The 27,999-nt window shown below is 43.5% G+C and overlaps 2 protein-coding genes across 2 annotated transcripts in view; both read left to right on the forward strand.

Moving 5' to 3' along the window:
- The window catches only part of LOC309522603 (atrial natriuretic peptide receptor 1-like), a gene marked incomplete at both ends in the record, with an annotated part of 30,349 nt that extends 12,879 nt beyond the window's left edge, over positions 1-17,470 (forward strand). Inside the window, 2 exons of the mRNA XM_082205994.1 lie at positions 17,223-17,362; positions 17,466-17,470. Of these exons, the coding sequence (XP_082062120.1) occupies positions 17,223-17,362; positions 17,466-17,470 (145 nt within the window). The remainder of the gene's footprint in view (positions 1-17,222; positions 17,363-17,465) is intronic.
- On the forward strand, positions 670-27,993 carry LOC309522604 (atrial natriuretic peptide receptor 1-like; the record flags this gene model as incomplete). The annotated part of the gene is made up of 12 exons (XM_082205995.1): positions 670-760; positions 3,045-3,186; positions 6,424-6,472; positions 7,939-8,043; positions 11,182-11,301; positions 12,886-12,979; positions 15,731-15,818; positions 17,223-17,362; positions 19,916-20,068; positions 21,995-22,093; positions 23,803-23,894; positions 25,981-27,993. The coding sequence occupies 12 exons, from the start codon at positions 670-672 to the stop codon at positions 26,113-26,115; spliced, it is 1,308 nt and encodes a 435-aa protein (XP_082062121.1). The 3' UTR covers positions 26,116-27,993.
- Between the last annotated feature and the right edge of the window lie 6 nt (positions 27,994-27,999).

The following is a 27,999-nucleotide window of genomic DNA, read 5'->3' on the forward strand; positions in this document are numbered from 1 at the left end:
GAAAAGCCTCCCCATTGTCTTTTCCTTCACAAATCCTGTCTTAAGGGTATGTCTGTGATTGAATAGGGTGTGAGCCTGTGACCTGGCCCAGGAACTAAGTATTTATCACTACAAAAATGGCCAGGCTACCCAGGCAATCCAATCAAGTAACCTGCCAGACAGGAGATAAACAATGACAGGAGAAAAACAACATTCAAATTTCTGTTTTAAGACTGCCTCTTCTGTGATGTATGTATGATGTTTCTGGGGGTGGTCTTGATCTACAGGATGGGAATTTCAAAAGTCTTTATAAGGCCTTGCATGCCATTTTTCTGGGTCCCTCCTCTCTCCTGCGGGTGAGGGGAGCACCCTGTTGCAACAGATCAATAAAGATCAAGCTTACTAGCTGCTTTGCTTTTCAGTATTCTCTGGTTGGCCTCTGTTATTCTCTCCTACCAATAGGGAACCTATGTAAGGGCTCTATATGGGCTCTTGGAGACCCCATAAGGGAAAAGGGCAATTTTGGTTTATGACAGATGCAAGTCAAAATATCACTGCAATCTTTGCCCATTTGTTCCATGGAGCTCTTAAAGTGTTAGGTCCAGCCCTGTGGTTCAGTAGGCCATATTAACACCTATTATTATCCCCACCACCTTTAGGCTTTCTTTCGCCACAGACATTGCTCAGGGAATGGCGTATCTTCACCAGCACAGGATCTATCATGGGCGATTAAAGTCCACCAACTGCGTCATTGATGACCGCTGGGTTTGTAAGATTTCAGGTAAGCGGAACAGGAGCTGTTCTCTCTGTGCTATGGAAAAGTACGAGTGGATATTGCCTTATTATGGGATAGTGCTGATGTTGTTCTCGTGGTCGCCATCCCCACATCTCCTGAAGAAGACGAATCTATGCGACGTTACCTTGCAAATGTCAAATGGCTCAACTTAGACCCATTAGCAACAAACAGCAATTAGCAACGTGTCTTCAGGGTGATTATAGAGAGGGGTTGTTGTTTTCTAATGCTCGTAATGTTTATCATGTAATATAGGAGGTTCTCTTTGCTATTTCTCACAGCCGTATTGTGAACACTCACTGGATAATGGTAAAAAAACAAAACCCCAAATGTTTGGCAGATCAAACTCAAAGGGAGTTGAAGGAACAGACTGGCAGATACTCTGTGCATAGATAATAATGTTCAAAGTGCTTCACATATATGAATAATCCTTGCAAGACTGCTATAGGGTAGATGATCAGAACTATTATCTGTGTATTACAGATGTGGGGGGCTGATGCAGGGAGACAGTAGCCTGTTTCAACGTCTGCCTACTGAGCTTGTGATACAGACAGGTTTGGAACCAGGGACTGTCAGGTTTGCTGCTCCTTCTCATTCAGCCTGACGCACAGATTCCAAACACATCTACTTACACCCTAGTGAGTGTGTTTAGGATTGTAGCTTAGCCACTATATTACAGTAGCCCTTGGGCTGTATGCAGCATGTCATGTACATCATTTTATTAACCCCTTTAGTCACATGTACCCTTGGGTAATTAATGAGTGGCACTTAATAAACTAATTAATTAATTAAAATATCACGTCGGGACTAGCTCTGCTCCCCGAGTGATGCTCCCCAGCTGTTAAGATCTGCTCAGTAGGATCTGTCATAGATTAGACCCTTAGATATTATACATTCATAGGGACATGGGTGGCACTGTGGTCTAAACCACTGAGCTTTTTCTTTTTGGGCTTGCCAGGAAGGTTGGTGGTTCAAATCCCCATGACGGGGTGAGCTCCCATTGCTCTGCCCCAGCTCCTGCCAACCTAGCAGTTCGAAAGCATGGCAGTGCAAGTAGATAAGTAGGTACCGCTGCGGTGGGATGGTAAATGGCGTTTCCGTGTGCTTTGGTTTTCGTCACGGTGCTTCATGCACCAGAAGTGGTTTAGTCATTCTGGTCACATGACCCAGAAAGCTGTCTGTGGACAAATGCCAGCTCCCTTGGCCTGAAAGCGACAAGAGTGCCAGAACCCCATAGTCACTCATAACCGTCCAGGGATCCTTTACCTTTTAAAGGTAAAGGGACCCCTGACCATTAGGTCCAGTCGTGACCGACTCTGGGGTTGTGGCGCTCATCTCGCTTTATTGGCCGAGGGAGCCGGCGTACAGCTTCTGGGTCATGTGGCCAGCATGACTTAAGCCACTTCTGGCGAACCAGAGCAGTGCATGGAAACGCCATTTACCTTCCAGCTGGAGTGGTACCTATTTTATCTACTTGCATTTTGACGTGCTTTTGAACTGCTAGGTTGGCAGGAGCAGGGACCGAGCAACGGGAGCTCACCCCGTCACGGGGATTTGAACCGCTGACCTTCCGATCGGCAAGTCCTAGGCTCTGTGGTTTAACCCACAACGCCACCCGCGTCCCATTTTACCTTTTACCTTGTCATAGATTAGACCCTTATATGTTATGCATTCCAAGGGAATGAGCTAGGGCTTTTCCAGGGAGACTTCCCTGGCTCCATTCCCGGAGAGATTCAGGCAGGGAGATATCTGGAATTCAGATAGCAGCATTTGGGAATCTCCCTACAGCTTATTTTATTTGGGCCCTTGCTTATGTTTGGAGAATAGCCCTCCTTTTTCTTAGTCACGGTGACAGCCAATCAGATTTAACTATGTGACACCAGACTGGAAGGCAGACCAAGCTAGTTTGGAATGACAGCATGTTAGCTGTCCTGTACAGCTCATTGCGAAGCGAGACGATCAGATGTTCATCCTTACTGAGTGACAGCTGTCGGATACGGGAAAGGACTGGCTGCTACTGACAAAACTCTGAATGTGAAATGCTGATGCTGAATGTGACTAATATTCTGACATCCAGGGAATTTGCTCCCATCCTCATGTCCGGAATTTGCTGAGGAGAATTCATTTCAGCTCTAAACTGAATCAGCCCATTTCCCAACTGAGAGTTTTGAAATGAACATCTCCTGTGGCACTCAGTTCAAAATAATGCAAAACAACCAGGGGAAATTTCTGATCCTTTTTTTTTCCTCCTCCTTGCTTCTCCTTGTGTCAGACTATGGCTTGCAGTTCTATAGAAAAGAAGATTATTTAATGGAGTCCAATGTTCCTCATAAGCACTTCACACAAATATATCTGCCACCTGAGGCTCACGCCACACCAAACTTTGAACCAACTCCAGTTGCAGATGTGTACAGGTGATGATGATCATAAATGGGTCTCCCCTACTCCCCTTTTTAATGTATAATCGAAGTAAACTGTGTTACTGTATGACGGAACAAACATGGGGGTTGCTTTTTTTGCATTGCTGGAATTATTCGCTGATTTGCAAATAAGCTGTGACTGCTGTACTCCTGTATGACAGATTATTCTTTCATAATCACGCTGTCCCATTCTCTTTCTCTCATTCGAAGCGTTACTTCTGGGACCCCATCAGAACTTCACGAGGCCACCCAGCAGAGCTTTTCCAAGATTTTGAGGCCTTCTCTAACTCTGTTTCCCCCCAGATGATGTTACTGATCAAGTACCCTCAGTCCTAGCCAGTATGACCAATACAGCCATACCTGGGAAGTCGAACGGAATTTGTTCTGGAAGTCTGTTCAGCTTCCAGAACATTCAGAAACCAATGCGCGGCTTCTGATTGGCTGAAGGAAGCCAATTCCTGATTGCAGGAAGCTCCTGCAACCAATCTGAAGCCATGCCGGACGTTCAGATTCTGAAAATCATTCAAAAACCGGAATACTCACTTCCGGGTTTGATCTTTGGGGAGCCGATTTGTTCAGGAGCCAAGGTGTTTGAGATCCTAGGATTCGACTGTAGTTGAGGGGGTTACTGTATTTTTCGCTCTATAAGACGCACCAGACCACAAGACGCACCTAGTTTTTGGAGGAGGAAAACAAGAAAAAAAATATTCTGAATCTTAGAAGCCAGAACAGCAAGAGGGATCGCTGCGCAGTGAAAGCAGCAATCCCTCTTGCTGTTCTGGCTCCTGGGATAGCTGCGCAGCCTGCATTCGCTCCATAAGACGCACACACATTTCCCCTTACTTTTTAGGAGGGAAAAAGTGAGTCTTATAGAGCAAAAAATACGGTAGAAGCTGTAAGATAAGAGCTTACATCTAAGGCTTCAAGCATGGTATCCGAGCTGTTTTTAACTAGCAGTCTTATGGGTTCTCTGTTTGGCCTGCTTTTATTATTCCATTGAGTCTCCTTCTGTGTTTTTTTATTGTTCTGTTTTATTTATTGATAATATTATAAATAGCTATTCATCGTCCCAGGAGCAGCATACTCGTTTTTCAAAGAACTGAACGACGTAGACTGAAGTGGCACAATCTGGGATCACTTGGCAGCATGAATAATTTGTCCCCATTATGGCAGGCAATTCTTCAACCCTCTGAGGCCATTTTGGGGAGGAAGAGTTTAAACTTAACAAAAACACCTGCGCTCGGTGTCATCTGTTGCACGTTCTGCACCCACAGCCTAATATATGCTTCTTCAGCATATCACCAGACTGGCCTCTTTGGAGGTGTGAAAATGAGTGTAATGGATCAAGTCCTCTAATGTTTGATCCTCTTTTAGCAATGCATCAAGGTTAATTTCCATTTAGCAAGTTTCAAAGGGGTTTCGCAGATGTTTCATCTTCTTAGATATAATGTCGCCAGATACAAAAGAGGACATGAGCTCCTGCGCCTTTAAATTGCATGACAAACTAAAAACCCCTCTTATGCATGACTGTTAAAACTGCAGGAGCTCTGTTCTCCTGTATGGTGATGACAAGCATCAGTCTTCTGATTGTCAGCTGGAGAGTACATCCACATTTGTACTGGGCAATTTCTGAAGGTTCCTGGAGGCACTTTTAGCAAGTTCTAGCTTTGTTTTACATTTATAAAGTGGTACCTCGGGTTACATACGCTTCAGGTTACAGACTCCGCTAGCCCAGAAATAGTGCTTCAGGTTAAGAACTTTGCTTCAGGATGAGAACAGAAATCGTGCTCCGGCGGCACGGCATCAGTAGGAGGCCCCATTAGCTAAAGTGGTGCTTCAGGTTAAGAACAGTTTCAGGTTAAGTACAGACCTCCGGAACGAATTAAGTACTTAACCCGAGGTACCACTGTATAGTGGTACCTTGGTTCTCAAATGCCTTGGTACTCAAACAACTTGGAACCCAAACAGTGCAAACCTGGAAGAAAGTGTTCCGGTTTGCGAACTTTTTTCAGAAGCTGAACATGCTCCATTTTGAGTGCCACACTTCTGTTTTGAGTGTTACACTGAGCTCTGTCTGTTTTTGCTATTTATTTTGCATTTTTGTTTTTTGCGGCTCTTTTTTGTTTGTTTTTGTGACTGTGTGAAAACCAGTTCAGCTACTGAAGGATTGATTGATTGATTGTGTGACTGTAGTACATTGTTTAACACTTTCATTTTATGGATCAATGGCCTCGTTAGATAGTAAAAAGCATGTTAAATGGCTGTTTTAGGGGTTGTTTTAAAAAGTCTGGAACGGATTAATCCATTATGCATTACTTTTAATGGGAAAACACGCCTTGGTTTTGGAACACTTTGGTTTTGGAACGGACTTCCAGAACTGATTAAGTTTGAGAACCAAGGTACCAATGTACTGAGGTTAAAGGGAACTTTATTTCATTAGCCAGAGGGCATAACAATGTTATTTATAAGGAATGGGACCTGTACTTGGTTGAGTTCATTGAGCGGGAAGAAGGCACACCATCTGAAGTAGACAGAAGCACCTTACTATGCCAAATAACTGGCTTTCATTAATCCGTTCCTTCGTGACTTATTTAAAGATACTAGCCCCAATCCACCTGAAAGTTGGCTGTTACTAAAGCTACAACCCTGTGCATACTTCCATGGGAGTAAGCCCTACTGAACAGAGTGGGACTTATTTCTAGGTAGGTATACATATAGTTGTGCCTTAAGTTCCGTTGAAATTAAGCAATCGTAAACCAAACTATTGTTGCTTTTAATGAGGCTTAATCATCATGGCTACGTTTAGCCAGATGAGAGCTTTTTCAAAGTTGTCGCCTCTTCTTGGTAGTGGCCCCACATCTGTGGAATTAAATTTTGCTTGAGATTAGGCAAGCTCCATCCATCAATTGTTTGAATGGGCTCTGAAAGTCAACTGCTTCCACTTTTCAAGACTGATCTAAACTGAGCTGCAAAATGTTTTATTCTTAGTTTACTGTGTCTTCAGGTTTATGCTGGAGGATTTGTGCTGGCTTTTAAGATTATTACGAATTCCGGGTGTTTTAGAAATTTTTAGATAAGTTTTGCATTGCATGATGGTTGCTTAATTTCATCTTCGCATGCTGCTTTGTTGAGTGTCTCCTCTTGAAAATTGGCTCCTGCATTTACAAACTAAACTAATCATTCTGTTTCCAATGTTCTGCCACTGGCAATGACTTATCTCCAATTTTGCAGCTATGCCATCATTTTAATCGAAATAGCAACAAGAAGTGACCCCACCCTGGTAAGATCTATGATGACTAGTACTTGACTGTTCTGCTCCATTTGGGAATGATTTTGTGTGTTTTGAAATTGTAGTGGTTTTGTTTGTTTTTATAATTGTATACTTTATTGTTGTAATCTTATAAATCTTAGAAATCAAAAATTCCACGGTGTTTGGGGGCTGCTGGGATTGTAGGAGACTGCTTTTGGGGAAAATGGGCAGAGATAAGCAGTTAATTATTACTGAGCCCTCAGGTACCCCCCAAAAATGTTACATTTTCATATATTTTGTGCAAAATCTTGGATAATTTCCAAATTAACTTGACTGGTTCTTCAGGTAATTAAATATCTGCTTTTAAATACTTGAGAATTAGAGTGTTATCTTGGTTTTGTTATGCTGAGAAGGCCAGAATGTTTGAGTCATACACCCTTGCTTGGGTCATTTTAGAATACAGTGGTACCTTGGTTTATGAACTTAATCCATTCCGGAAGTCCGTTCTTAAACCAAAGCATTCTTAAACCAAAGCATGCTTTCCCATAGCAGTGGAGGACTCAATTTACACTCAACAGGAAGCGGAACATGTTCTGCTTCCAAGGCAAAGTTCACAAATCAAAACACCTTCTTCCGGGTTTGCAGCATTCTTAAATTGTTCATAAACTAAGCTGTTCTTAAACCAAGGTACCACTGTATTCACAGATCAGTGCTTCTCTATTGACCTGTGAACCTTACCAGCGAGGTAAGGCGATCATGTTAATCGTTTACGTGCTCACTTACCTTGAAATGAACAGCATTCAAGTCAAGAGCAGTTGAACGAATCTTCTTTTGTCTGAATTTGGGATGCCCTCCTGGATCCTATAACAGAACCTCAAACTGTGTTGAATTTGAGGTGAGGGTTTTTGCAAGGTCCTGAGAAGTATAGATGTCTTAAGATGGCCTGCTCCCAAGAGACTGCGATCTCCTCAGAGTTAAAAACTGACAGTCATCTAACCCCCTTTTGGGGGGTTCAGGTCAAAGTTGTTGAGCTTCTTTGGGGGGAGCCAGAGATCTACGGGTGATCTACCACAGAGTTCGAGTGATCTACCTGTTGGATGTGCCTGCCTTAAAGCAACACACACACTTTTTTGAACAAAAAGGGGCAATATGTGGAATTTTGCTGTGAATGAATGGCACCAATGACAAAACTGGCGATTCTAAAATATTATTACTGTTATCCTTTTATTTGTTTAATTTGTAAACTGCCCTTCATCTGTAGATCTCAGGGCTGTTCACAGCATAAAATGTATTATTTAATAATAATAATAATAATAATAATAATAATAATAATAATAATAATAATAATTTATTGTGACACCCATCAGACTGGCTTGCCCCAAAGCATGTGATTTGAAAGCCGATGTCTGTAGAGCACGTGACTCTTGCTGATTTCTGTTCTATGATTACGATCTCCTTAAAAATAAATAAATAAAGGCACCATTTGTGTTTTCCAGAAAGATGATACACAGTCAGAGGAATATTCTTTGTGCCCCGCTTTGACAGAATTAATATCAGAAAAATCTGAGCATGCCTGTCCCTGCCCTACAGAATATGTGGAGGTAAACCGAATGCTAATATACTCCTGTCTTCTTTATGGTGGAATTATTGTTGCAGAAGTGGACTGAAATTGCCAGCTGGGAACTGCCTTGGCCTGCTGCTTATCCATTTAATAGCAGCTTGATCTGCAGAAACCAGCAGGTGAAGTATTCTGTGATGATGAGATGAGCACTATCATCTGCTACTATCAGTGGATCAGGCTGCTGGGGAAAGTACAAGGGGTGTGTGAAATGTTTGGCAATTGTAGCAGACACGATCCACGATCCATGTTGCCCTTGAAAGAAAGGGAAGGTTTCTTTTTCGCTTAAAAACAAAACACACAGATGCAAGAAGAAGCAGAAGAAGTGGGAAGTTTCCAATTCCTCCTCCAAGACTCTGCAGAACAATGTGTGGCTTTAATATTCCTTAAAAATAGTATTATTCTGACAAACTGAAATGTCAGCTTGTCTCACAAAAACAGAATGCAGTAAATGATGCCTTTAATATGCAGCTACTGGAGTTTTATGACTTCCTGTGGTTATAAACTGTCAGATCCATGATCATATTTAATAGTCGTTATGCTCTAGCTTCTGCATTTGAAAGGTGGCTGTCAATGAGCCAAAATATGTGTCTGCAGGGGGGAAAGTCTGTCTAGTTTAAAAGAATTCAAGCGTCACCTTGTCATTTTAGTTTGTCTGCCTGGGACAAAATAGATTCGGAGAAGCCAAGACCACTCCCCCCTCTTCCTTGTTTCTTTCAGATTACTCTAGAGCAGGGTCTCCAACTTTTAAAGACTTTTTTAAACTGTTTAAGACTACAATTCCCATCATCCCTGGCCACTGGTCCTGCTAGCTAGGAATGCTGAGAGTTGCAGTCCAAAAACAGCTGGAGACCCAAGTTTGGGGAATCCTGCTCTAGAGTAACAACTTTGAAAGATCTAGCTACATTGTATCTGTATACTTTCTCCTATAGAGGGTACAACAACTAGCTAATTGAACTCACATTTTTCCAAAGTTTGATGATTATTGGCTTGCAGCAACACAGAGGTGGACTTTTTCTCTCGTGATGTCAAGGTTGTGGGATGCCCTCCCTGCTAAAATAAGAGCCACACCATCAGTGTTGGCAATCTGAAGACAAGCATTCCCCTGAACTTAACTTCTGATTCTGTTGTTTTCATTGTTGCACTTTTGACCAGTAAAACTGGTTTGTTTTACTGTATATTTCAATTAAGGCTGTTGGGTGGCGCTGTGGGTTAAACCACAGAGCCTAGCACTTGCTGATCAGAAGGTCGGCAGTTCGAATCCCCATGACAGGGTGAGCGCCCATTGCTCGGTCCCTGCTCCTGCCAACCTAGCAGTTCGACAGCACGTCAAAGTGCAAGTAGATAAGTAGGTACCATTCTGGCGGGAAGGTAAACGGCGTTTCCGTGTGCTGCTCTGGTTCGCCAGAAGCAGCTTAGTCATGCTGCCCACATGACCCGGAAGCTGTACGCTGGCTCCCTCAGCCAATAAAGCGAGATGAGCGCTGCAACCCCAGAGTCGGTCACGACTGGACCTAATGGTCAGGGGTCCCTTTACCTTTACCTTTACCTTTAATGTCCCCATTGACCTGTTGCTGTGCATTTTAATTATGTATTGATTTTATAGCTGCAAGACCACTTGGGAGCCACTTGGGTATACACGTGGTATATAAATTAATAAACAGTAATAATACATTTTACAGGGACGCGGGTGGCGCTGTGGGCTAAAGCCTCAGCGCCTAGGGCTTGCCGATCGAAAGGTCGGCGGTTCGAATCCCCGCGGCGGGGTGCGCTCCCGTTGTTAGGTCCCAGCGCCTGCCAACCTAGCAGTTCGAAAGCACCCCCGGGGGCAAGTAGATAAATAGGTACCGCTTACCAGCGGGAAGGTAAACAGCGTTCCGTGTGCGGCTCTGGCTCGCCAGAGCAGCGATGTCACGCTGGCCACGTGACCCGGAAGTGTCCCCGGACAGTGCTGGCCCCCGGCCTCTAGATGTGAGATGGGCGCACAAACCCCAGAGTCTGTCAAGACTGGCCCGTTCGGGCAGGGGTACCTTTACCTTTACCTTTTAATAATACATTTTGACAAAGTGTTGAGCCTATTCTGGCAACTGGTGATAGTTAAGAGTTGCTGACTGTCGGAGGGCAGAACCTCATTTGAACCGGAAGGAGTGACATACTATCCTGTATCTTTTTCTTTTTCTAAATTATATTTTATCAAATTTCCAAAGTTTCACATACGAACTTCAATAGGTAGCAAGTTTCTCTTTTCTTTTGTTACTTCCCACCCCTTTTATTTCTTCCCCTCTCCTGAACCCTACTTTCTATCTCTTATACCATAACAACAATACTATAATCTCTAATTCCTTCTGTTGCTCATAGTGTAAACCCTGTTTGCGAGTTCGTCATACTATAATAGTTCTTTAAATAGTCCGAAAAAGGCTTCCATTCTTCCATAAAGCAATCATCATTAGGTTCTCTTATTTTAGCTGTTAACTTTGCCGGTTCTGCATTGTCCATTTTCTTACTTATCTATTCATGTTTGGTGGGAACTTCTTCCTTCCATTTTTTGTGCATAAAAAATCCTAGCTGCTGCTGTTACATACACACAGTGGTTTTTTCTGGGGATACGCAGGGGTACGCATACCCCTAAACATTTTGTGAACCTAAGTTTGGCCTCACTGAGGGAAAGTATTTCAATATAAGTAGGAAAATGAGAGTACCCCTAAACATTTTTTTAGAAAAAAGCACTGCATACATAAACAGCTTAAACATCTTTTTGGGAACTTCTGTCCCCATAATCCCTAAGAGAAAAGCTTCAGGGTTGTTTTTATTTTTTATTATAATCACTTTGAACATCTTTTTTATCTCATCATATATCATTTCCTAAAATACCCTTGCTTTCTTATAAGTCCACCACATATGAAAAAAAATTCAGCTACCTGTATACACTTCCAGAAATCATTAGAAACTTTCTTATACATGTTAGGCAATTTGTTAGGTGTTAGATACCATCTATACATTATTTCCATATAATCTTCTTTCAAAATATAGCAAGCAGTAGCTTTCATATCAGTTTTCCGTGTCAGCTTTTCCCATGCATCCACTTCTATGTTATGTCCTAAATCTTCTTTCCTTCTTGCAGCTGATCAGTAGGTGTAGGAAAAGCAATCCAGCGCAAAGGCTTACCTTTGAGCAAGTCAGGAAGTTGCTGCAGAAGATGAACCCAAACAAAGTTAGCCCAGTTGACATGATGATGACTTTGGTAAGAATCGTAATTAGTTGGACCGGAGATGACAACTCGTGGATGTGCTTGAAGCACATTCTTTAGGAATGCATATTCTGTGTCACTTGTTTGAAGACAGTAAGGTGGCAGTAAGGAAAGAGGGCATATGGTTTTATGAATTAGCAAAGATTCACACCTGCCAATACCAAGGCATAGTTCCTCATCGTTATCTCTGTACAACAGACGTTGTGCAGAAGCATTATGCTCATAAAACTAATGAGGATGTGAAGGGCGGCTACTTCTTGCAAGGGGGATCCAATGGACAGGAAAGAGGTTGCTTAACCATTTCTCCACCCACTGATACTCCTCTATATATGTTTAGGGGAGTTTTTGATGTTTGATGTCTTATCATGTTTTTAATCATTCTGTTGTGAGCCACCCAGAGTTGCTGGGGAAACCCAACCAGATGGGGAATTGCTGGGGAAACCCAACCAATAAATTATTATTATTATTTCCAGGCTATTTTAATAGTTCCCCACTCCATCCCAGCTTGCCTGTGAACTGAAAGTAATACCTCTGGCAGACTGGTGGAGGTTGCATTGATGGGAGATAACTGCTAAGCATGGGAGAGGTTTAGCATTCCTCTCTCCTGTTCGCTGGTCCTCTTCAGGAAATGGACCTACATTCAGCAAACATGCTTAGAGGCATGCATTTCTCAAAGAAGGAGTGAGCATTGGTTACCAACCATTGGTTACAGATACATGGGGGAAGGGGAATCTGATAAGCAAAGGAGGATTATACCTATTTTAAAATTTCCTATTTTTCATCATTCCTGTAGGCTCAGTTTCGGAGGTTTCTGGATAACTGTGGTTTTCTGATTTAAGGGAATTACCAGTAATTGTCTGGTGAAAATCTGGTGATCAGTCATGATATGATAATACTACAACAATGGTGTTTTCTTATTATTAGTTTTAATACAGAAAAAGCCCATGGAATTATACACACATGCACAGACATGTAAAACAGATTTACATATGTAAATGTCTGAGATCCAAAACGGTTCCTTGTAAAATAAGTTAATTCTGCCACAAGAAACAGTAATTTTATCATAAATGATATTGTCTACCACTCAATCGTAGATAACATTTATTAGAAATAGTAAAGGAATTTAAAGACATTTCCTATGGGGTAGATCCTGGATAGATCGAGTTTACTGTACACTCCACGGAAGACTTCTGTGTGGTTTACAAATATTAATTAAAATATTTATTTTAAAAATGCTAATAAAAGAAACATTGAAAATGAGCTAACATAAACATGTGAAATATAGATAAAATCTGTAATCGTCCCTTCACATTACGTGTACAGCTGGGGAAACACTGGTGTGCATGGGGTGGTTGTGTCTAAGAGCAATTTATTGGCTTTCAATTTGCAAATGCTCTCAGGTGTCTTTGAATCATGACATGTGGGCTTGTGGGCCTAGCTGTGCAAGGTTGTCTCACAGGCCTTTGTGCAGAAGTCTGGTAGCAACATCAACGGCGGGTGAATGCAGAGCCCATTATCTGACACAGAACGTCCGACGGGGTTGCTTGCGTTGAATACATTTTTGTTCCACCTGCCTAGATGGAGAAATACAGCAAACACCTGGAGGTGTTAGTAGCAGAAAGGACTCAGGACTTGACGCATGAAAAGCAGAAGACGGACCGCTTGTTGTATAGTGAGTGATTCGCACCAATGGGAATACAGCTTATTCTGATATAAAGGGAAAGGGACCCCTGACTGTTAGGTCCAGTCGCGGACGACTCTGGGGTTGCAGCACTCATCTTGCTCTATTGGCCAAGGGAGCCGGCATACAGCTTCCAGGTCATGTGGCGAGTATGACTAAGCCACTTCTGGCGAACCAGAGCAGCGCATGGAAACGCTGTTTACCTTCCCGCCGGAGTGGTACTTATTTATCTACTTGCACTTTGATGTGCTTTTGAACTGCTAGGTTGGCAGGAGCAGGGACCGAGCAATGGGAGCTCACCCCGTCGTGGGGATTCAAACCGCCGACCTTCCAATTGGCAAGCCCTAGGCTCTGTGGTTTAGACCACAGCGCCACCCGCGTCCCATATTCTGATATATGGCTTTGCTAAAGGGGGACTTCAGTTCTGTGAGTGCTCCCATCATGGTCCTGTCAATAGCCCGAGTAAGGAATTCAGGGCAAAAATCAGGGCAGAGGTCCAAGGTACTCAAAGCACCTTCAGGACCTTGGAGAGCTCCAGTGGTCTGGCTGAGGAAGCTATCCAAGCTACAGTATAAGGAGGAATTCAACTTTGCCACAAGCATTTCAGCTTTTCAGAGTGAACAATCCTCCTTCTCCTCCTCAGAGCCAATCCTGGGGGATACCTTCTAGGAGGAGCAAGTGGTTGGTGACAGGTGGCAGGGGGAAGCCAGCCCAGAGCTTCTGCTAGTGGGACTCATTTGTTAGCACCTGCTGGCTGTCTCTCGCCAGGCACTATGTGTGGGCTTATATATGTTCATTGGTCCTCTAGGATAGTAAATCCCACCTCCACAGAGAGGCTGGCTGACAGTTAACAGGGTCTTCTCCCTATTTTCCCAGTCTTTGGCTTGTGTGGTGCTGAGTTCTTGGCAGTTCTTCTCCCAAGGATGGAGATGGAGCCTGGTCTTCCTCTTGTTCCTCCATCTGATGGTGCACAGCCCTCAGGTTGTGGGTCATAACATTCAGTGTGCATTAAGTGGCTCTTAAACTTTGTGGTATTGTGGACCCTTCTTGAAATGTGCTTGTTCATTGGGGATCATTTCCATATTTCCTCACCCAATAGCAGAAATGAGGAACCTGTGAATCTCCAGTTGCTGCTGGACTCCATCATCCTTGGCCGTTGACCATGTTGGCTGGGGCTGATGGGAAATGGACTCCACAACATCTGGAGGGCCACAGGTCCCCCATCCCTCACATATAGCTACAGTTGTGGGGTGGTGCCTAAAAAGGCTTCCGAACTCACATTTAAGTGCTGGTGGCCACATTTCCCAAAGCCAAGTGGAAAGAAATACATACAAGGAAAGATGTTGTGGTTCTCTTACAATTCTGCTTCAGCCGCTTGCACCACATAAGAGGCAATGTGCTAGTGTCAAAATGAAAATTGGGTTGCATCTTCAGCGTGTGATGAGCACATCAAAGAAACCTCTAGTGCAATAGATCCCAAACTGAGGAGTGGGGAGCACAATTGATCCACAAGCGTCACTCAAGTGGTCCATGAAACGTTCACATTAAAATTACACGTTGGCTTTTAACAGTCTTTTAGTGTAAGGACGTGGGTGGCGCTGTAGTCTAAATCACAGAGCCTAGGACATGGGAATCAGAAGGTCAGCGGTTCAAATCCCCGCGACGGGGTGAGCTCCTGTAGCTCGGTCCCAGCTCATGCCAACCTAGCAGTTTGAAAGCACGTCAAAGTGCAAGTAGATAAATAGGTACTGCTCCGGCAGGAAGGTAAATGGCGTTTCCGTGTGCTGCTCTGGTTTCGCCAGAAGCGGCTTAGTCTTGCTGGCCACATGTACGCCGGCTGCCTCGGCCAGTAAAGCGAGATGAGTGCCGCAACCCCAGAGTCGGCCACGACTGAACCTAATGGTCAGGGGTCCCTTTACCTAGTGTTTCTTGTATCTCTTATATATTCTATATGGAATTCAAATTGCAATGCAACAAAATACAATGTAAGGAATTAAAGCAGCAATAGAAATAAAAAATTGTACCACACCAAGGGCAGGGAACAACAATTGCTACACCAGACCGAAAAATAACAAGTGATCTGCTAAGACTCTTAGCATTTTTCAAGTGGTCCCATTGGGAGGGTGGGGAGAGTTTGGCAACCACTGCTCAAAGCAGTGGAGCATTTCCCCCCACCATGATTATTTTCAGAGTGGTCCCAGGGACCTCAGGCTACCCATTCGACCACAGTTTTAAAAGCAGAGGATTTTGAGAAAAGAATCCCAACAGATGAGAGTGGATATTATGAAGGAAAAGATAAAGATAGAGAGAACCCGATGAAGTGCACTGTTAAAAATAAAAATCTAAATAAAACACATAAGTAAAATCCAAAGAAATTCTCAAAGATAGAAAAGGAAACCAGGTTGGGGTGGGAGGAGGAATGATGTGAATGTGTGAATAGGGACTTTACATTTCTGTTCCTTGAATCAACTGAGAGTTTGGTTAGGTATCTGCTTACTGTGGGAGATTTCATACCAGTGGAATCAAACTAAATTGAGAAGACCAGTTCCAAGAGCCTGATGTCAATATATATCTGCTGCTTTCTGGTCAGTGGATGCATTTTATCTTGTCGTTACTGTAAATGCATGTATTGGCCAGGTATAGGATTCCACTGTGAAATCACTTTGTATTTATTAATACAGGTTGAGTTTTAGTGGGTACTTTGCGTTAGTAATAATGGCTTTTGTTTGTTATACGAAACAGGCATGTTGCCAAAACAGGTAGCTGATGATTTAAGACAAGGAAAGGCATCACAGGCCCAAAGTTACATAAACTCCACTGTATTTTTCAGGTAAGTAGGACTGAACCCAGCAGCAAACCGCTACTTAGCCTTTGTGTGAATAGCTTTTTCAGAGACGTCAAGGTGCGGTCGATACCATGGCGAGATACGTTTTTATTCTTCGTGTCCTTCCACAACTGTCTCTGCAGATATATCGAAGCTGAGTGTTGCGGAAAGGTGAAACTCTCGGGGAGCACAGCCTGCCGCTGTTCTGCAAAAGACATGTGCAGTTTGGTGTGACTGCCGTGGGTGCTTGTGAAGAGCAACACACTCCTTCTCCATCTCTAATGTTTAGCACATATCTGATATGATGATGATTTATTTACATGACCATATTCATGATGATGATTGATATGTTCACATATGCATTCTGTGTAGGCCTCTGAAAAGAATTTTTTCAAAAAAATTGTAGATGCATTTAGGAATTAAATTAACTAGACGTAAAGATTCATGTCGTCTCATCTAAGCAATGTCAACACTGCATTGTGTTTTTTGAATCTAGGAAAAGTGGCTGCAACAAGGAAGTTTTTTCCTCCTTTGGTAGTAAAACTTCCCTTCCCATTACACATATTGATAAAGCTATTGTTGCCGTATCAAGAGTTTAGTGCCATGTTAGCCATGCAGGGAAAGTTGCTCTAATTATGCTAGAGAACTAATAGCCTGTACACTGCTTTTTATGAAAGAATTTTTGTTCCTCTTTTTTTCTTTCTGCCTTTGAGAGAGTCATCATTTAGGATTTGTCTGAAATGCTTCAAGCATTCAGCAAGCGAGCCCATTAAAATTCTGCAGATTAATGTCTACTGATTTATGCTTACATCTGCTTGTCTGCAGATGGACAAGATTTATACACGACAGGATGGACAACACAGAGATTTATTTGCCCAACAGATGTAACTCTAACGTATAGATAAGAGATTATGTACTCCTCTTGTAAATGAAGTTTGATTGGTATCAGAGCAGATTTTGTGAGGGTACGAGGCAGCTCTTTTGTCCCAATGAATATACTTTAAAGAACTATCAAGATCCTTGCATGGATTCCCCTCCCCATTCAAAGTCCAGTAAATGATTTCTGCTTCTACCATTAAAATTAATGGGAAGGTCTTATTGGCAGGGGAGGCCCATATGAAGCCCTTTCAGCTGCAACAGCCTGGGGAAACATAATTCAAATATTTTTTTCACCAGCGCTTTATAAAGGAATATTATCTTCCACTCCCCCAACTTACTAAATTGACATGGTGCAATTGAAAACTGCAAAAATAATTATTGTAGGGAATCAGCAGAGTGGAGGAGGTGGAGAAGGAGAGCGCTGCTCAAATATGCAGAATTCAAAATGTAATGTGCCATCAAAATGTGTCAGCATCAAAATGTTTTCCAAAATCCTTCGGCTCACATTTAAGGCTTGTTCTTCCTTGCCAGCGACATCGTTGGCTTCACTCAGCTTTCCAGCACCAGCACGCCTTACCAAGTGGTTGACTTCCTAAACAAGCTCTACACCACCTTTGATGAGATCATAGACAATTACGACGTCTACAAGGTGGAAACTATCGGAGATGCCTGTGAGTGCTTAAAAACAACATTATCATCATCAATCTTTATTACGGTCCAGAGACCCAACAAATCGTTGCAAAGTAATACACAATTAATACAGCCTACCTCCAGGTTAAACAAGCATTTTGTTCAAAATATAGGGATCATTGGTTCTTGCAACCACTGATAAAAACTTTGCCACTGCTAATGTTCTAGCGTTTGTCCGGTCTTCCAATAGGAACCTGACATAGTGAGCCTCTGATTTTCCCGGGAAAGGTACCAGCAAGGGTAATGTCAGTTCGGCCCTGGCTTGCTCATATTTTGCACAGTGTAACAAAATATGTTTTATGGAATCGATGTCTTGAGCACACGAGCAAAGTCTGTCCTGGACGGGAACCCCTCTCAACCTGCCATCCAACACTGCAGAAGGAAAGACGTTTAGTCTGGCTTTGGTGAAAAGCCTTCGATAGTTTGGTACTGTCAGGTTTTTAATGTAAGATGTTAACTTAAAGACATGCCCATATTGTGCTCCTACTGCCAGCAGACTACAGACTGTGTGTGATCGAGATCGCAAGTCACTGTGTGCATTATCCCATAATCTTTGCTTTAACGTCTTTAGGGGGCCTTCATAACCCAGGTAATACAGTTGGGGGGTGACAGACCAATAGAGGTGGCTTTTTTAGCCATGGTTTTCTGCCATTTGCTGACAAATTCCTCATTGGTCAGGTGTTGGTACAAACCCTTCCCTAGATCAAACACTGAAATCCTGAGCTAATGTTTTAGGGCAGCCCACCATGCTTTAGTTGAAATTGGGCATTCACCAGCTTCTAACAGAAGTATGGAGTTGGGGACACAGTTGGGCACCTGCAGCAGAGATCATAGAAATTTTGCCTGAAAGCCATCTAGCTTTGGCAGGTCCCCATTACGCCAGACATTTGCAGCGTACAGGATTTGGGAAATGGGTTTTGCATTGAAAACCCTTAAGGCTGCTGGAACATATACAAGATTGTTAGTCCTTCCAGGGTCCTATTTATTCTTTCAATTCCTCACCAGGATTGAAAGGTGAAAGAACAAAAAAGCAGGCATCCGAGTAAATGAAAATGGGCGTTGAACTCAAGCGGCTACATTTTGCACGCTGGGACAATAAAATCACAAGCAAGAGATAACCTTTGTTGGCTAACTTACTTGTTGTCAGGCTCGGGGAATTCTACCCCCCCCCCCCCCCGGTGTCAACTTGAAACAAAAACAAAAAAGATAGTTCCCAATCTTTCTTAAATTATCTATAGTCTTTGTCTCTGAGTCTTTCTGTTAGCTTCGCCATTTCTGCATATTCCATCAATTTTTGTAGCCATTTTTCCTTGGTTGGTATTTCTTCACTTTTCCATCTTTGGGTTAATAACATCCTGGCCACAGTTGTAGCATACACAATTTCTTCTTTTCTCTTGGTAAATCTTGACCCATAATGCCTAATAAAAAAAAAGCTTCTGGTCTTTTAATAAAAGTCAATTTCTGGTCTTTTAATAAAAGTCAATTTCTGGTCTTTTAATAAAAGTCAATTTAAACATTTTCTTAACTTCATTATAAATCATATCCCAATACTTCTTAATCAATTTGCAGTTCCACCACATATGGAAAAAGGTGCCTGCCCTCAGTCCTAATTTGACCTCAGCCCAAGCTCACCAGGAAAAACAATGTTTCTTTACATTTGCCCATATCTGCATAATAAGAGTTAATCATCATGGCCAACCTTACAGAGATGCTGTAACACTTGCTGAAGTAATGTATGCAGAGCGCTTTGAACATTTAATAAATGTTTGTGGTTATTTTCCCTGCACTAAAATATCCCTTCATGAATAGGTTTCCCATAAAGTATTTCCTGTGCCCCAAGGAAGTTGTCCTGTTAGTGTGCAGACTTGCAATGGGATATCTCCCAAATCTGTTATGGGTTTCTTCCCAGCCTCCAGAGCAGATTTGGTGGGTGAAGGGGCATCTTTGGGGGGTGGAGGTAGAAGAAGATGCTGTGCCAAGTTTACTTTCTGCAAGTTCCCTCCCCCACCATTAAAGAACAAAAACAAGAAAGATTTGTGGCACCTTAAAAATGAAACCTTTATTTTTCAGAATCTGTGACAGAAGCTTTTGTGGGTGAGAGCTTACCTCATCAGGTGCACAAATTGGAAACCTATACGGCTTGGTGCAGAGAGAAGTAGATTTTTCTTTTACAAATTGAAGCCAAAAGGTGAAGCGATAGGAGTAGGTGTAACTCGGGAATTTGTAAACAGAACACAAAATAATACAGAATCCAGCCAGGCAAATACTCTCATATATGAGAGGTCAATGACTCGGATCTAAACAGCCTAGGGAAAAGCAAAATAGCTGTGATCATCTCCTTGGGGCTTGGCATGTTTGCATTAAGCCATGGCTTAGCTTAGCATGGCATGTACATATGGCCCAGTCATTCCAGTTCAACCATCTTCAGGTGAGCTGTTGCCGTTTCTTCTTCCAAAGTTCGGACACGAGTGATGGTAATAGCGATATTGAGCCTATGCCGACCTCGGTGAATATTCCCATTTATTTTTTCCTAGACATGGTGGTGTCAGGAGTGCCCAGAGAGAATGGCATTCGCCACGCCAGCGAAATTGCGAGTATGGCTCTGGACCTGGTCTTGGTGTGCAAAACGTTTAGGATCCCGCACAAGCCCAACACCCAACTAAAGATTCGAGCAGGGATCCACTCAGGTACGAGGGTGCACCGTGCCGCGGAGAAATGTTGACTCTGCAAAAGTGGGATGTGGGTATAAGAGAGAATTAAAGTAGGTTGCCCTCATTCAGGACTGGAGATGTGAAGCTTGCCCTCTTAGGGCTGTGTCCACTCATGGCCCTTGTTGGTCATGGCCAGTTTGTGGTGGAGACAGACTAGAAAGAAGTGCAGAACTACATCCCATTGTGGGAAAGAGACTGGTTCTCACACTGCTTTTTGAAGTGGTAGTTCTGACTCACTTTCTGAGCTAATCTAAACAGGGTAGCAGTAATTGAAGGAACTATACTGTATTTTTCTGTGTATAAGACCAGTTCCCCCCCCCCTTTAAAATAATGCAAAAAAGTGGGGGTTGTCTTATACATGGGATGTGCATAGAGTAGATGTCTGATTAGTTGCTGCTGCGGCTGTCAGTGGCTATCGTGCGTGTTATTGGTTGCTGCGTAAGTGGGAATGGGTGTTGTTGATTGGCCGATGCTGCGACAATAGGGCAGGCGATTGGCAGGCGAGGGGAGAGATGGGAAGGTGGATTTTGCAATGCGTGCAGGTGAGCGATTCTCGGCATTCCCCCCTAAAAACAATTCTCAGTAATCCACCCCCCCCAAAAAAAGCTCAACAGCTCTGGGCAATCCTCCCTCAAAAAAGCTCACACATTTTTGGCATCTCCCCCCATTTTCTGAAATTTCAGTCCCCCAAAATAGGGGGCGTATTATACATGGGGGCATCTTATAGACAGAAAAGTATGGTATATATTTATTTATTTCGGTCAATAACCAGTTGAAATGGATGTGGGCACAGCAATTGGTCCTCCCTCTTCCTGGAAATGAAGGAACGTGAAATATACTCAGAGTCGAGAGTGGATTTCATGCTCTTTATTTAGCTCATAATGGTGAGGAGGAATGGAAGTTCCCCCACAATATCTGCTTTATATACATTATTTACACAATGGGCTGCATGTGATTGGTTAATTCTGGGATTCTCCTGTAGGCCAATCGGGTTGTGGATTCACTTCCACCTGGAGCTGGATTGGGTGGCTCCTGCGGACCAATCATACTGCTGCATTGTTCTAAGACCAATCAGACTGCTGCATTCTGAATCCTATTGTTCTAGGACCACTCAGACTGCTGCATTTTGGATCCTGTTGTTCTAGGACCAATCAGACTGCTGCGTTCTGAATCCTATTGTTCTAGGACCAATCAGACTGCTGCATTCTGAATCCTATTGTTCTAGGACCAGTCAGACTGCTGCATTTTGGATCCTATTGTTCTAGGACCAATCAGACTGCTGCATTTTGGACCCTATTCAACTCAGTACATAACAGAACGATTTGCACGTATCTCGTGCTCTTAACTTAGAGTGCCCATCACGAACAAATGCACTTCTGTGGAAGAAGCCTCTCATTATGATAGCCTACAAATCTCATCGGCCGTTATCTGCAGCTCCATCAGCTAAGCTCCCCCCCCCCTTCATCTCCAAGTCACATCAGACATTTAAAGCACTCGTATGTCACTTTGACAGCTATAGTTTCCCCCAAAGAATCCTGGATACTGTAGTTTGCTAGGCTGCTGACCCTGCAAGACCTGTAATTCCCAGCACCCTTAACAAACTGCCGCTCCTCAGCTTCTGACTGAGTGACATAAGAGTGCTTCAGATATATAGTGTTGATGTGACCAACATTGCCTTTCTTCACACAGAAAACTTTCCTCTGTAGCGAATGCACATCTCTCCTGTTCCTTGTTCTTTTTTTTGCAAATGTTGTACTGCTTTTAAATTTTAATAGAGCGAACCCCACACAGAAACAGTAAGCCCTGACTGTTATCTCTGGTACTGGGGTGAACTGCAAATAAACTCAAGTCAGAAAGGATCCTTGGATTGGTTTTGGGTTGTTGTTTTTCCCCTTTCTCTAGGGCCAGTTGTGGCAGGAGTTGTGGGAACAAAAATGCCCCGGTACTGCTTATTTGGGGACACCGTCAACACAGCCTCCAGGATGGAGTCCACCAGTGAAGGTAACTAAAACAGCAGCAACGGGCAAATCTCTGTGAGAATTAATGAAAGATGAGCTGGTGACATTTCAGGTGGGCCACTGCAGAGATCTAGGACATGGGTGGTGCTGTGGGTTAAACCACAGAGCCTAGGACTTGCCGATCAGAAGGTTGGCAGTTCGAATCCCCGTGACGGGGTGAGGTCCCATTGCTCGGTCCCTGCTCCTGCCAACCTAGCAATTTGAAAGCACATCAAAGTGCAAGTAGATAAATAGGTACTGCTCCAGCGGGAAGGTAAACAGTGTTTCCGTGCACTGCTCTGGTTCGCCAGAAGCGGCTTAGTCATGCTCGAGCGGCTACCTCGGCCAATAAAGCGAGATGAGCACCACAACCCCAGAGTTGGTCACGACTGGACCTAATGGTCAGGGGTCCCTTTACCTTTACTACTACAGAGATACTTATGTTTTTATGTTTTGGAGTTGGGTGGGTGAGACCAAAGCAGGTGGATTAGTTTCCCCTCTTTCTGCCACTCCTTTCCCTCTCCCTCTTTTTTTAAACACTTCTCAAGATTCCTTGGGGTGGAGTTTACATGCATGGTGTGTACTCAACCCAAGCCTTTGCCCTCTTCCCTGTGATAGCCCCTTGCCTTTCTGTTCTCCAGCCTAAACATTCCAAGTTCATCCAATCTTTCTGCCTAGTTCTTTCTAGCACTGACCATCTTTGTCACTCTCCTAAGCAAAACTGCATTGAATTGTCTTTGCGGGGTAGAAGGGTCAAGGTTTCCAACATTTCTCCAGTGAAAATAGGGATGCCCAGTGCTATTTTTTCTAGAAAAAGAGGTGCTGGAACCAGGGCCGGATTTAGGTTTGATGAGGCCCTAAGCTACTGAAGATAATGGGGCCCTTTTGATGTCCACCTGTCCTTTGTCAACAACATACTGCCGCTGTTTTTTGTGTTGAATATATGCTATATGGTAATTTATGGACCTAATAAGAATCTAAAGCCACTTGCACATAACAAATAGGAGCCTACACAACACAAAACACTGTTGTTGTGTGTAGTTTTCATTTTATTTGTTTTTTAATCCTATATTTTGGAAATGTACATCCAGGTTTTTTTCTTTAATTTTTTTTGGCGGCCCCAAGAGAGTGGGACCCTAAGCTATAGCTTGTTAGCTTATACATAAATCCGGCACTGGCCAGAACTCACCTCTGGCACCTCCCTTGTTCTCTTAGAATGGCGCCCACCTGAGCGGTGCCAGAACTGAATTCCAGTAAGTTCCGGTTGAAAAAAAAGGCCCTGGGGGGTATTTCATACCCTCCAACATTTATCCGATGAAAATAGGGATGTCCTAAGGAAAAGCAGGACATTCCAGGGATCCCATCAGAAATCGGGACAATTTCTCTACTGGTCAATGGACTGTACTTGAAAAATAGGGACACTTGGAGAGTCTGAACTTGTCAACAGCTATAAGGAGATGGGAAATACTGTCATTAATTCTTAGTTGACACAGTCATGGACACATTCCAAAATGCCTCAGGCGGAAGCCACAGACCTCAGGGTTCCCCTGTGAGTCCACTGGCAGGACTGTAGCAGCAAATGGCAGAAACGAGATTGGGGGAGAGATATCTATGTCTAAGAGGCCATTGCTCAGTTTCTACAGCGAGTTTTTCTTTGAAAAGGTAAGCAGGGCTGATAACAGTGATGTAGCTGAATGTCTCTTTTCCTTCTAGCTCTCAAAATACAGTGCAGTTCAAATACATACCAGCTGTTGGAACAGATTGGAGAGTACATATTGGTGTGCCGGGGGAATTTGCAAGTCAAGGTAAATAGGAAACGTTTGTGTTCAGGCTTTCCCGAAGGGGAATTGAGTGGCAGTCCTTTGGAAAGCTTTTGCTTTAACCCCTTTGGATTGGCTGGCCTCAAGTCTGCTCTGAATCTTGAGCAACATTCATTTCTGGTCTGCTCCTTAGGGCACATTTGCACTGTGTAAAGTGACTCAAGTCTTAATGCCTCTCCCAAGAAACCCTGGGAACAGCCGTGATATTGAAAGTTACCAGCCTAGGGCCTAATTTCTGCCTAAGTTCTCCAGGACCTATTTTTATCCTGAAGACTTGAAGTCCCAGAAGATGCAAAGCTGTAATATAGAGGAAAGTGGGTTTGAGCAGAGTTTCACCTCACCAGTGGGTAACTAGAACATCTATGCTTATTCCAGTGCAGATGGAAAGTGCAAACATATTTCTGTTAGGGCCGCCTCCAGCTTTGCATTTTTAGCCAATTAACCACTGGCCTTTTTGCAGTTTGACTAAATATACATATACATTTCTGAGGTACTGGTTTTCTGAGGTACTGCAGAAAGTATAAGGCAGGCATAGGCAAACTCGGCCCTCCAGATGTTTTGGGACTATGATTCCCATCATCCCTGGCCACTGGTCCTGTTAGCTAGGAATCATGGGAGTTGTAGTCCTAAACATCTGGAGGGCCAGAGTTTGCCTATGCCTGGTATAAGGTAACAGTCCATTTAGTAAACAAAAGCGGCCACTTATGGGCCTGGTTTGCATGTAACACTAGACTGAACTATGGTTTGTGCTGGCACACTGTGGGAAAACTGCAATGGGAACTAAGTCATGGTTTGGATTAGCATTATGCCATTCCAGACAAACCACAAGCTGAAATCAATGTCGGGTTTTGGCTGGTGGTTTGCTTGGGTGAGACAAGCCCATGACCTTCGGTTACATGATTTCGTCACAGCAGATAGCAAGATGAATGAAGTTGCTTTTGACAGAAGATAAACTGCAGTGGAACAGAAACAGTTCTGTATGAGATGGATACGAGGTGGAGTGGGAAAAAGATGCATTCTTACATCCCTGGTCCATGCTATGCCATACTTTAGTTTAGTGCTTTGCGTGAACCAGGCCATTATTAGACAGAAGGACAGTGGTGTAGCATGGGTTGCCAGCATCTGCGGTCCCGGGGGGAGGGAGGGAAATGGATGGAGGGATGCTCATGCACATTCAACTGCATAACAGCATCTGCCTCACCCAGGACATTGCAGCTGCAGAGATAAGAAGAGAAGAGTCGTTCCTTTGTCTAAAGAGGTCACTTCCTGGTTCACATGGAGAAGCCATTTTCAATGGAACCCAGTGAAGGAAGTACACAGCTGTATTGGGGCAGCACTGGGTGCTAAATTTTTTCTCCCGGACCAACTGCCCTGTGCCTTCGCGCCCCACCCCATGCTACACCACTGCATGTATTTCACCCAAAATTGAAACCTCAGAACAGTACCCTCAAAACAGAAACACTTGGTTCCAGCACAAAAAAGTTAAAAGGGGGGAGGGGTGGTTCCATTCCAAACTGAGCAAAACACAATGGTGTCCATTGAAAAGGATGGCATTTTGGCCCACTTTGAGAACAGATCTTGAATTGCAGCCCTGCTCATTAAAAATGGAGTACAGGTCAAAGTTGTTAACCTTTTCTGGGGAAGGAAAGCCCTGTTTGGGGGGGGAGGGTTCAGCTCAAAGATGTTGAGCCTTTTTTAAGGAGGAGGAAAGCCCCGTTTTTAAGGGTTTGGGGGGAGAAAGAGGAACAGCCACACACCAACAAATTGCTGGGGAGACAAAGAGCCTCACTGAGTAAACTCCGTCTTCCGTTCTGTAGATTGTGCGACAATGGAGGGCTGGGCAAGGGGGCGGTAAGGAAAGGGGCCCAGCGATCAACCGTGATCTACCAAAACCTCCCAGGATCTACCAGTAGATCACGATCGACCTGTTGGAGATCCCTGCTCTAGTGCAATTGAAATAAAGCAATGGGGGCGGGGCTAGCCTTGCCTCTATTTTAGTGCTGGTATTTGCTCTCAGGTGTAAAGTATTGCTGACACCATTGATGAATTGTACAATTATGTTATTTTCTAGGGGAAAGGTGACATGATAACATATTGGCTGGAAGGAAAGAAGTCTAGCGCAACTCAAAAGAAAGCTCTAAGCCCTTCTACAACCTCTCAGACTCTTAACCAAAGTACTTGCAGTATCATCCCAGGTGTTATATAAAATGACCAGCTTTCAACCCCGCCATACAAAAATCCCACCATGTACTTTCTCCGTGGTCACAGTCTTTATACACCCCAAAGGAAACTGTAAGCAAGAAGCATCTAAGTTCTCTTCTCCAAAAGGGAGGTCCTCATTAGCGATATGAAGAAAATAGACACCGTTGTAGGCTTGCAAACCCTGACTCTGGCTGTTTTCAGACGTTAGGTGAAATTATGGCTTGTTTCGCCTGCCCACAAACCATGGTTTATTCAGGGCCAACAAACCAGGGTCGGAAACCCTGCTTGAATCTTGTCTGCAAAGCAAACTTTGTGCTAACTGTTATTTGCTGTTGTTACTAAATTCACAGACCTGTGATGAACCACAATCAGGATCACTGCACCACCTAATAAGGGGGATGCACACTTTGGATGGCACAAATGGTAGTGAATTGGGGCAGGAAATGGTTTAAAACCATGGTTTGACCACTGTGTGCCTGGAACAGGTACCCCTTTTCATATCACCCTTCCAACATAAAATATACTCAGTCGAGAGTGGATTTCATGCTCTTTATTCAGCTCATAGTGGTGAGGAGGAATGGAAGTTTCCCCAAAGTATCTGCTTTATATACATTATTTACACAATGGGCTGCACGTTATTGGCTAATTCCAGAATTCTCCTGTAGGCCAATAAGGTTGTGGATTCACTTCCATCTGGAGCTGGATTGGGTGGCTCCTGCAGACCAATCATACTGCTGCATTGTTCTAGGACCAATCAGACTGCTGCATTCTGAATTCTATTGTTCTAGGACCAATCAGACTGCTGCATTTTGGATCCTATTGTTCTAGGACGAATCAGACTGCTGCATTCTGAATCCTATTGTTCTAGGACCAATCAGACTGCTGCATTTTGGATCCTATTCAACTCAGTACATAACACGACACATGGCTGTCAGACAGCCTCACCCACCCATTCCACGTGATTGTAATCACATGTGAGCACGCAAATAGGGATCTAGTGAAGGAGAAAATTCCCCTTCCAAAAATTAGAAATAGGAGATGATGCAGAAAAACAGCATTTTGCTTAGAAACCGGCAAGGCACTATTCTTTAGGTCTCTTACTGACACTGTTTAAGAAATGGTTCAGAGAGGAATCACATATGGTATAATCTTCAGTGCTCTTGAGTCGAGAACTTTCTGGGGGGGATTGAAAGGTTTGCAAGTTTGAAATAAGCTTTTCGTTGTCCACCCTCTGCTACAGCTATATGTGTAAACATGGTAAGCCAGGTGGATACGGAGAAAATAGATGGAAGGGGGGGGAATAGGAAGCCTGTGCTGTCTCGTTTGTCTGGGTGCCCATAAACATTCTTTGTTTTGCTGTGCCTGTTAGAAGCACCTCAGTGATGCTGGGTCCCTTTTTGGCACACAATGCTTTTCGCTTTCTTTTTAGTGAGAACCTCAAGCACTCTGACTCATCGTGGAATTTAGGACACACTGGCTGTGGTGTCTCTGAAGTAAAGCGGGGCTCCTTTCCACAAGCACTCTTTCGTTCATACATAGTCGCTGAGTTTTTGTTTTGTTTTGTTTCCGTTCATAAGTGCTTGTAATGCTGGATAATCTCTCATGTTACAGAACTGTCATGGATTCAATCCTGCCTTGGGATCTTATTCAAGTTCCTGCCCTGGTAAATTTCTCTCCCCTTCTCTCACATCAAGGCGATAAGAGTCCTTTTGGACCTGACCTTTAAGCCTAGCATTTTGTTTCAAATACCTGCCCCACGAAATGTCTCTGTGTTATTGGAGTGGTTTTATTATTGAAATGTATCGTTTTGTGTGTTTTGGCTCTTATAAGTTGCTTGGAGACTTCTTTTTTGTAATAGTTGTAAGCCAATAAGGGACATGAGCCTGAC

This window comes from Podarcis vaucheri, assembly GCF_965113315.1.
Source record: "Podarcis vaucheri genome assembly, chromosome: 17".
Lineage (NCBI taxonomy): Eukaryota > Metazoa > Chordata > Lepidosauria > Squamata > Lacertidae > Podarcis > Podarcis vaucheri.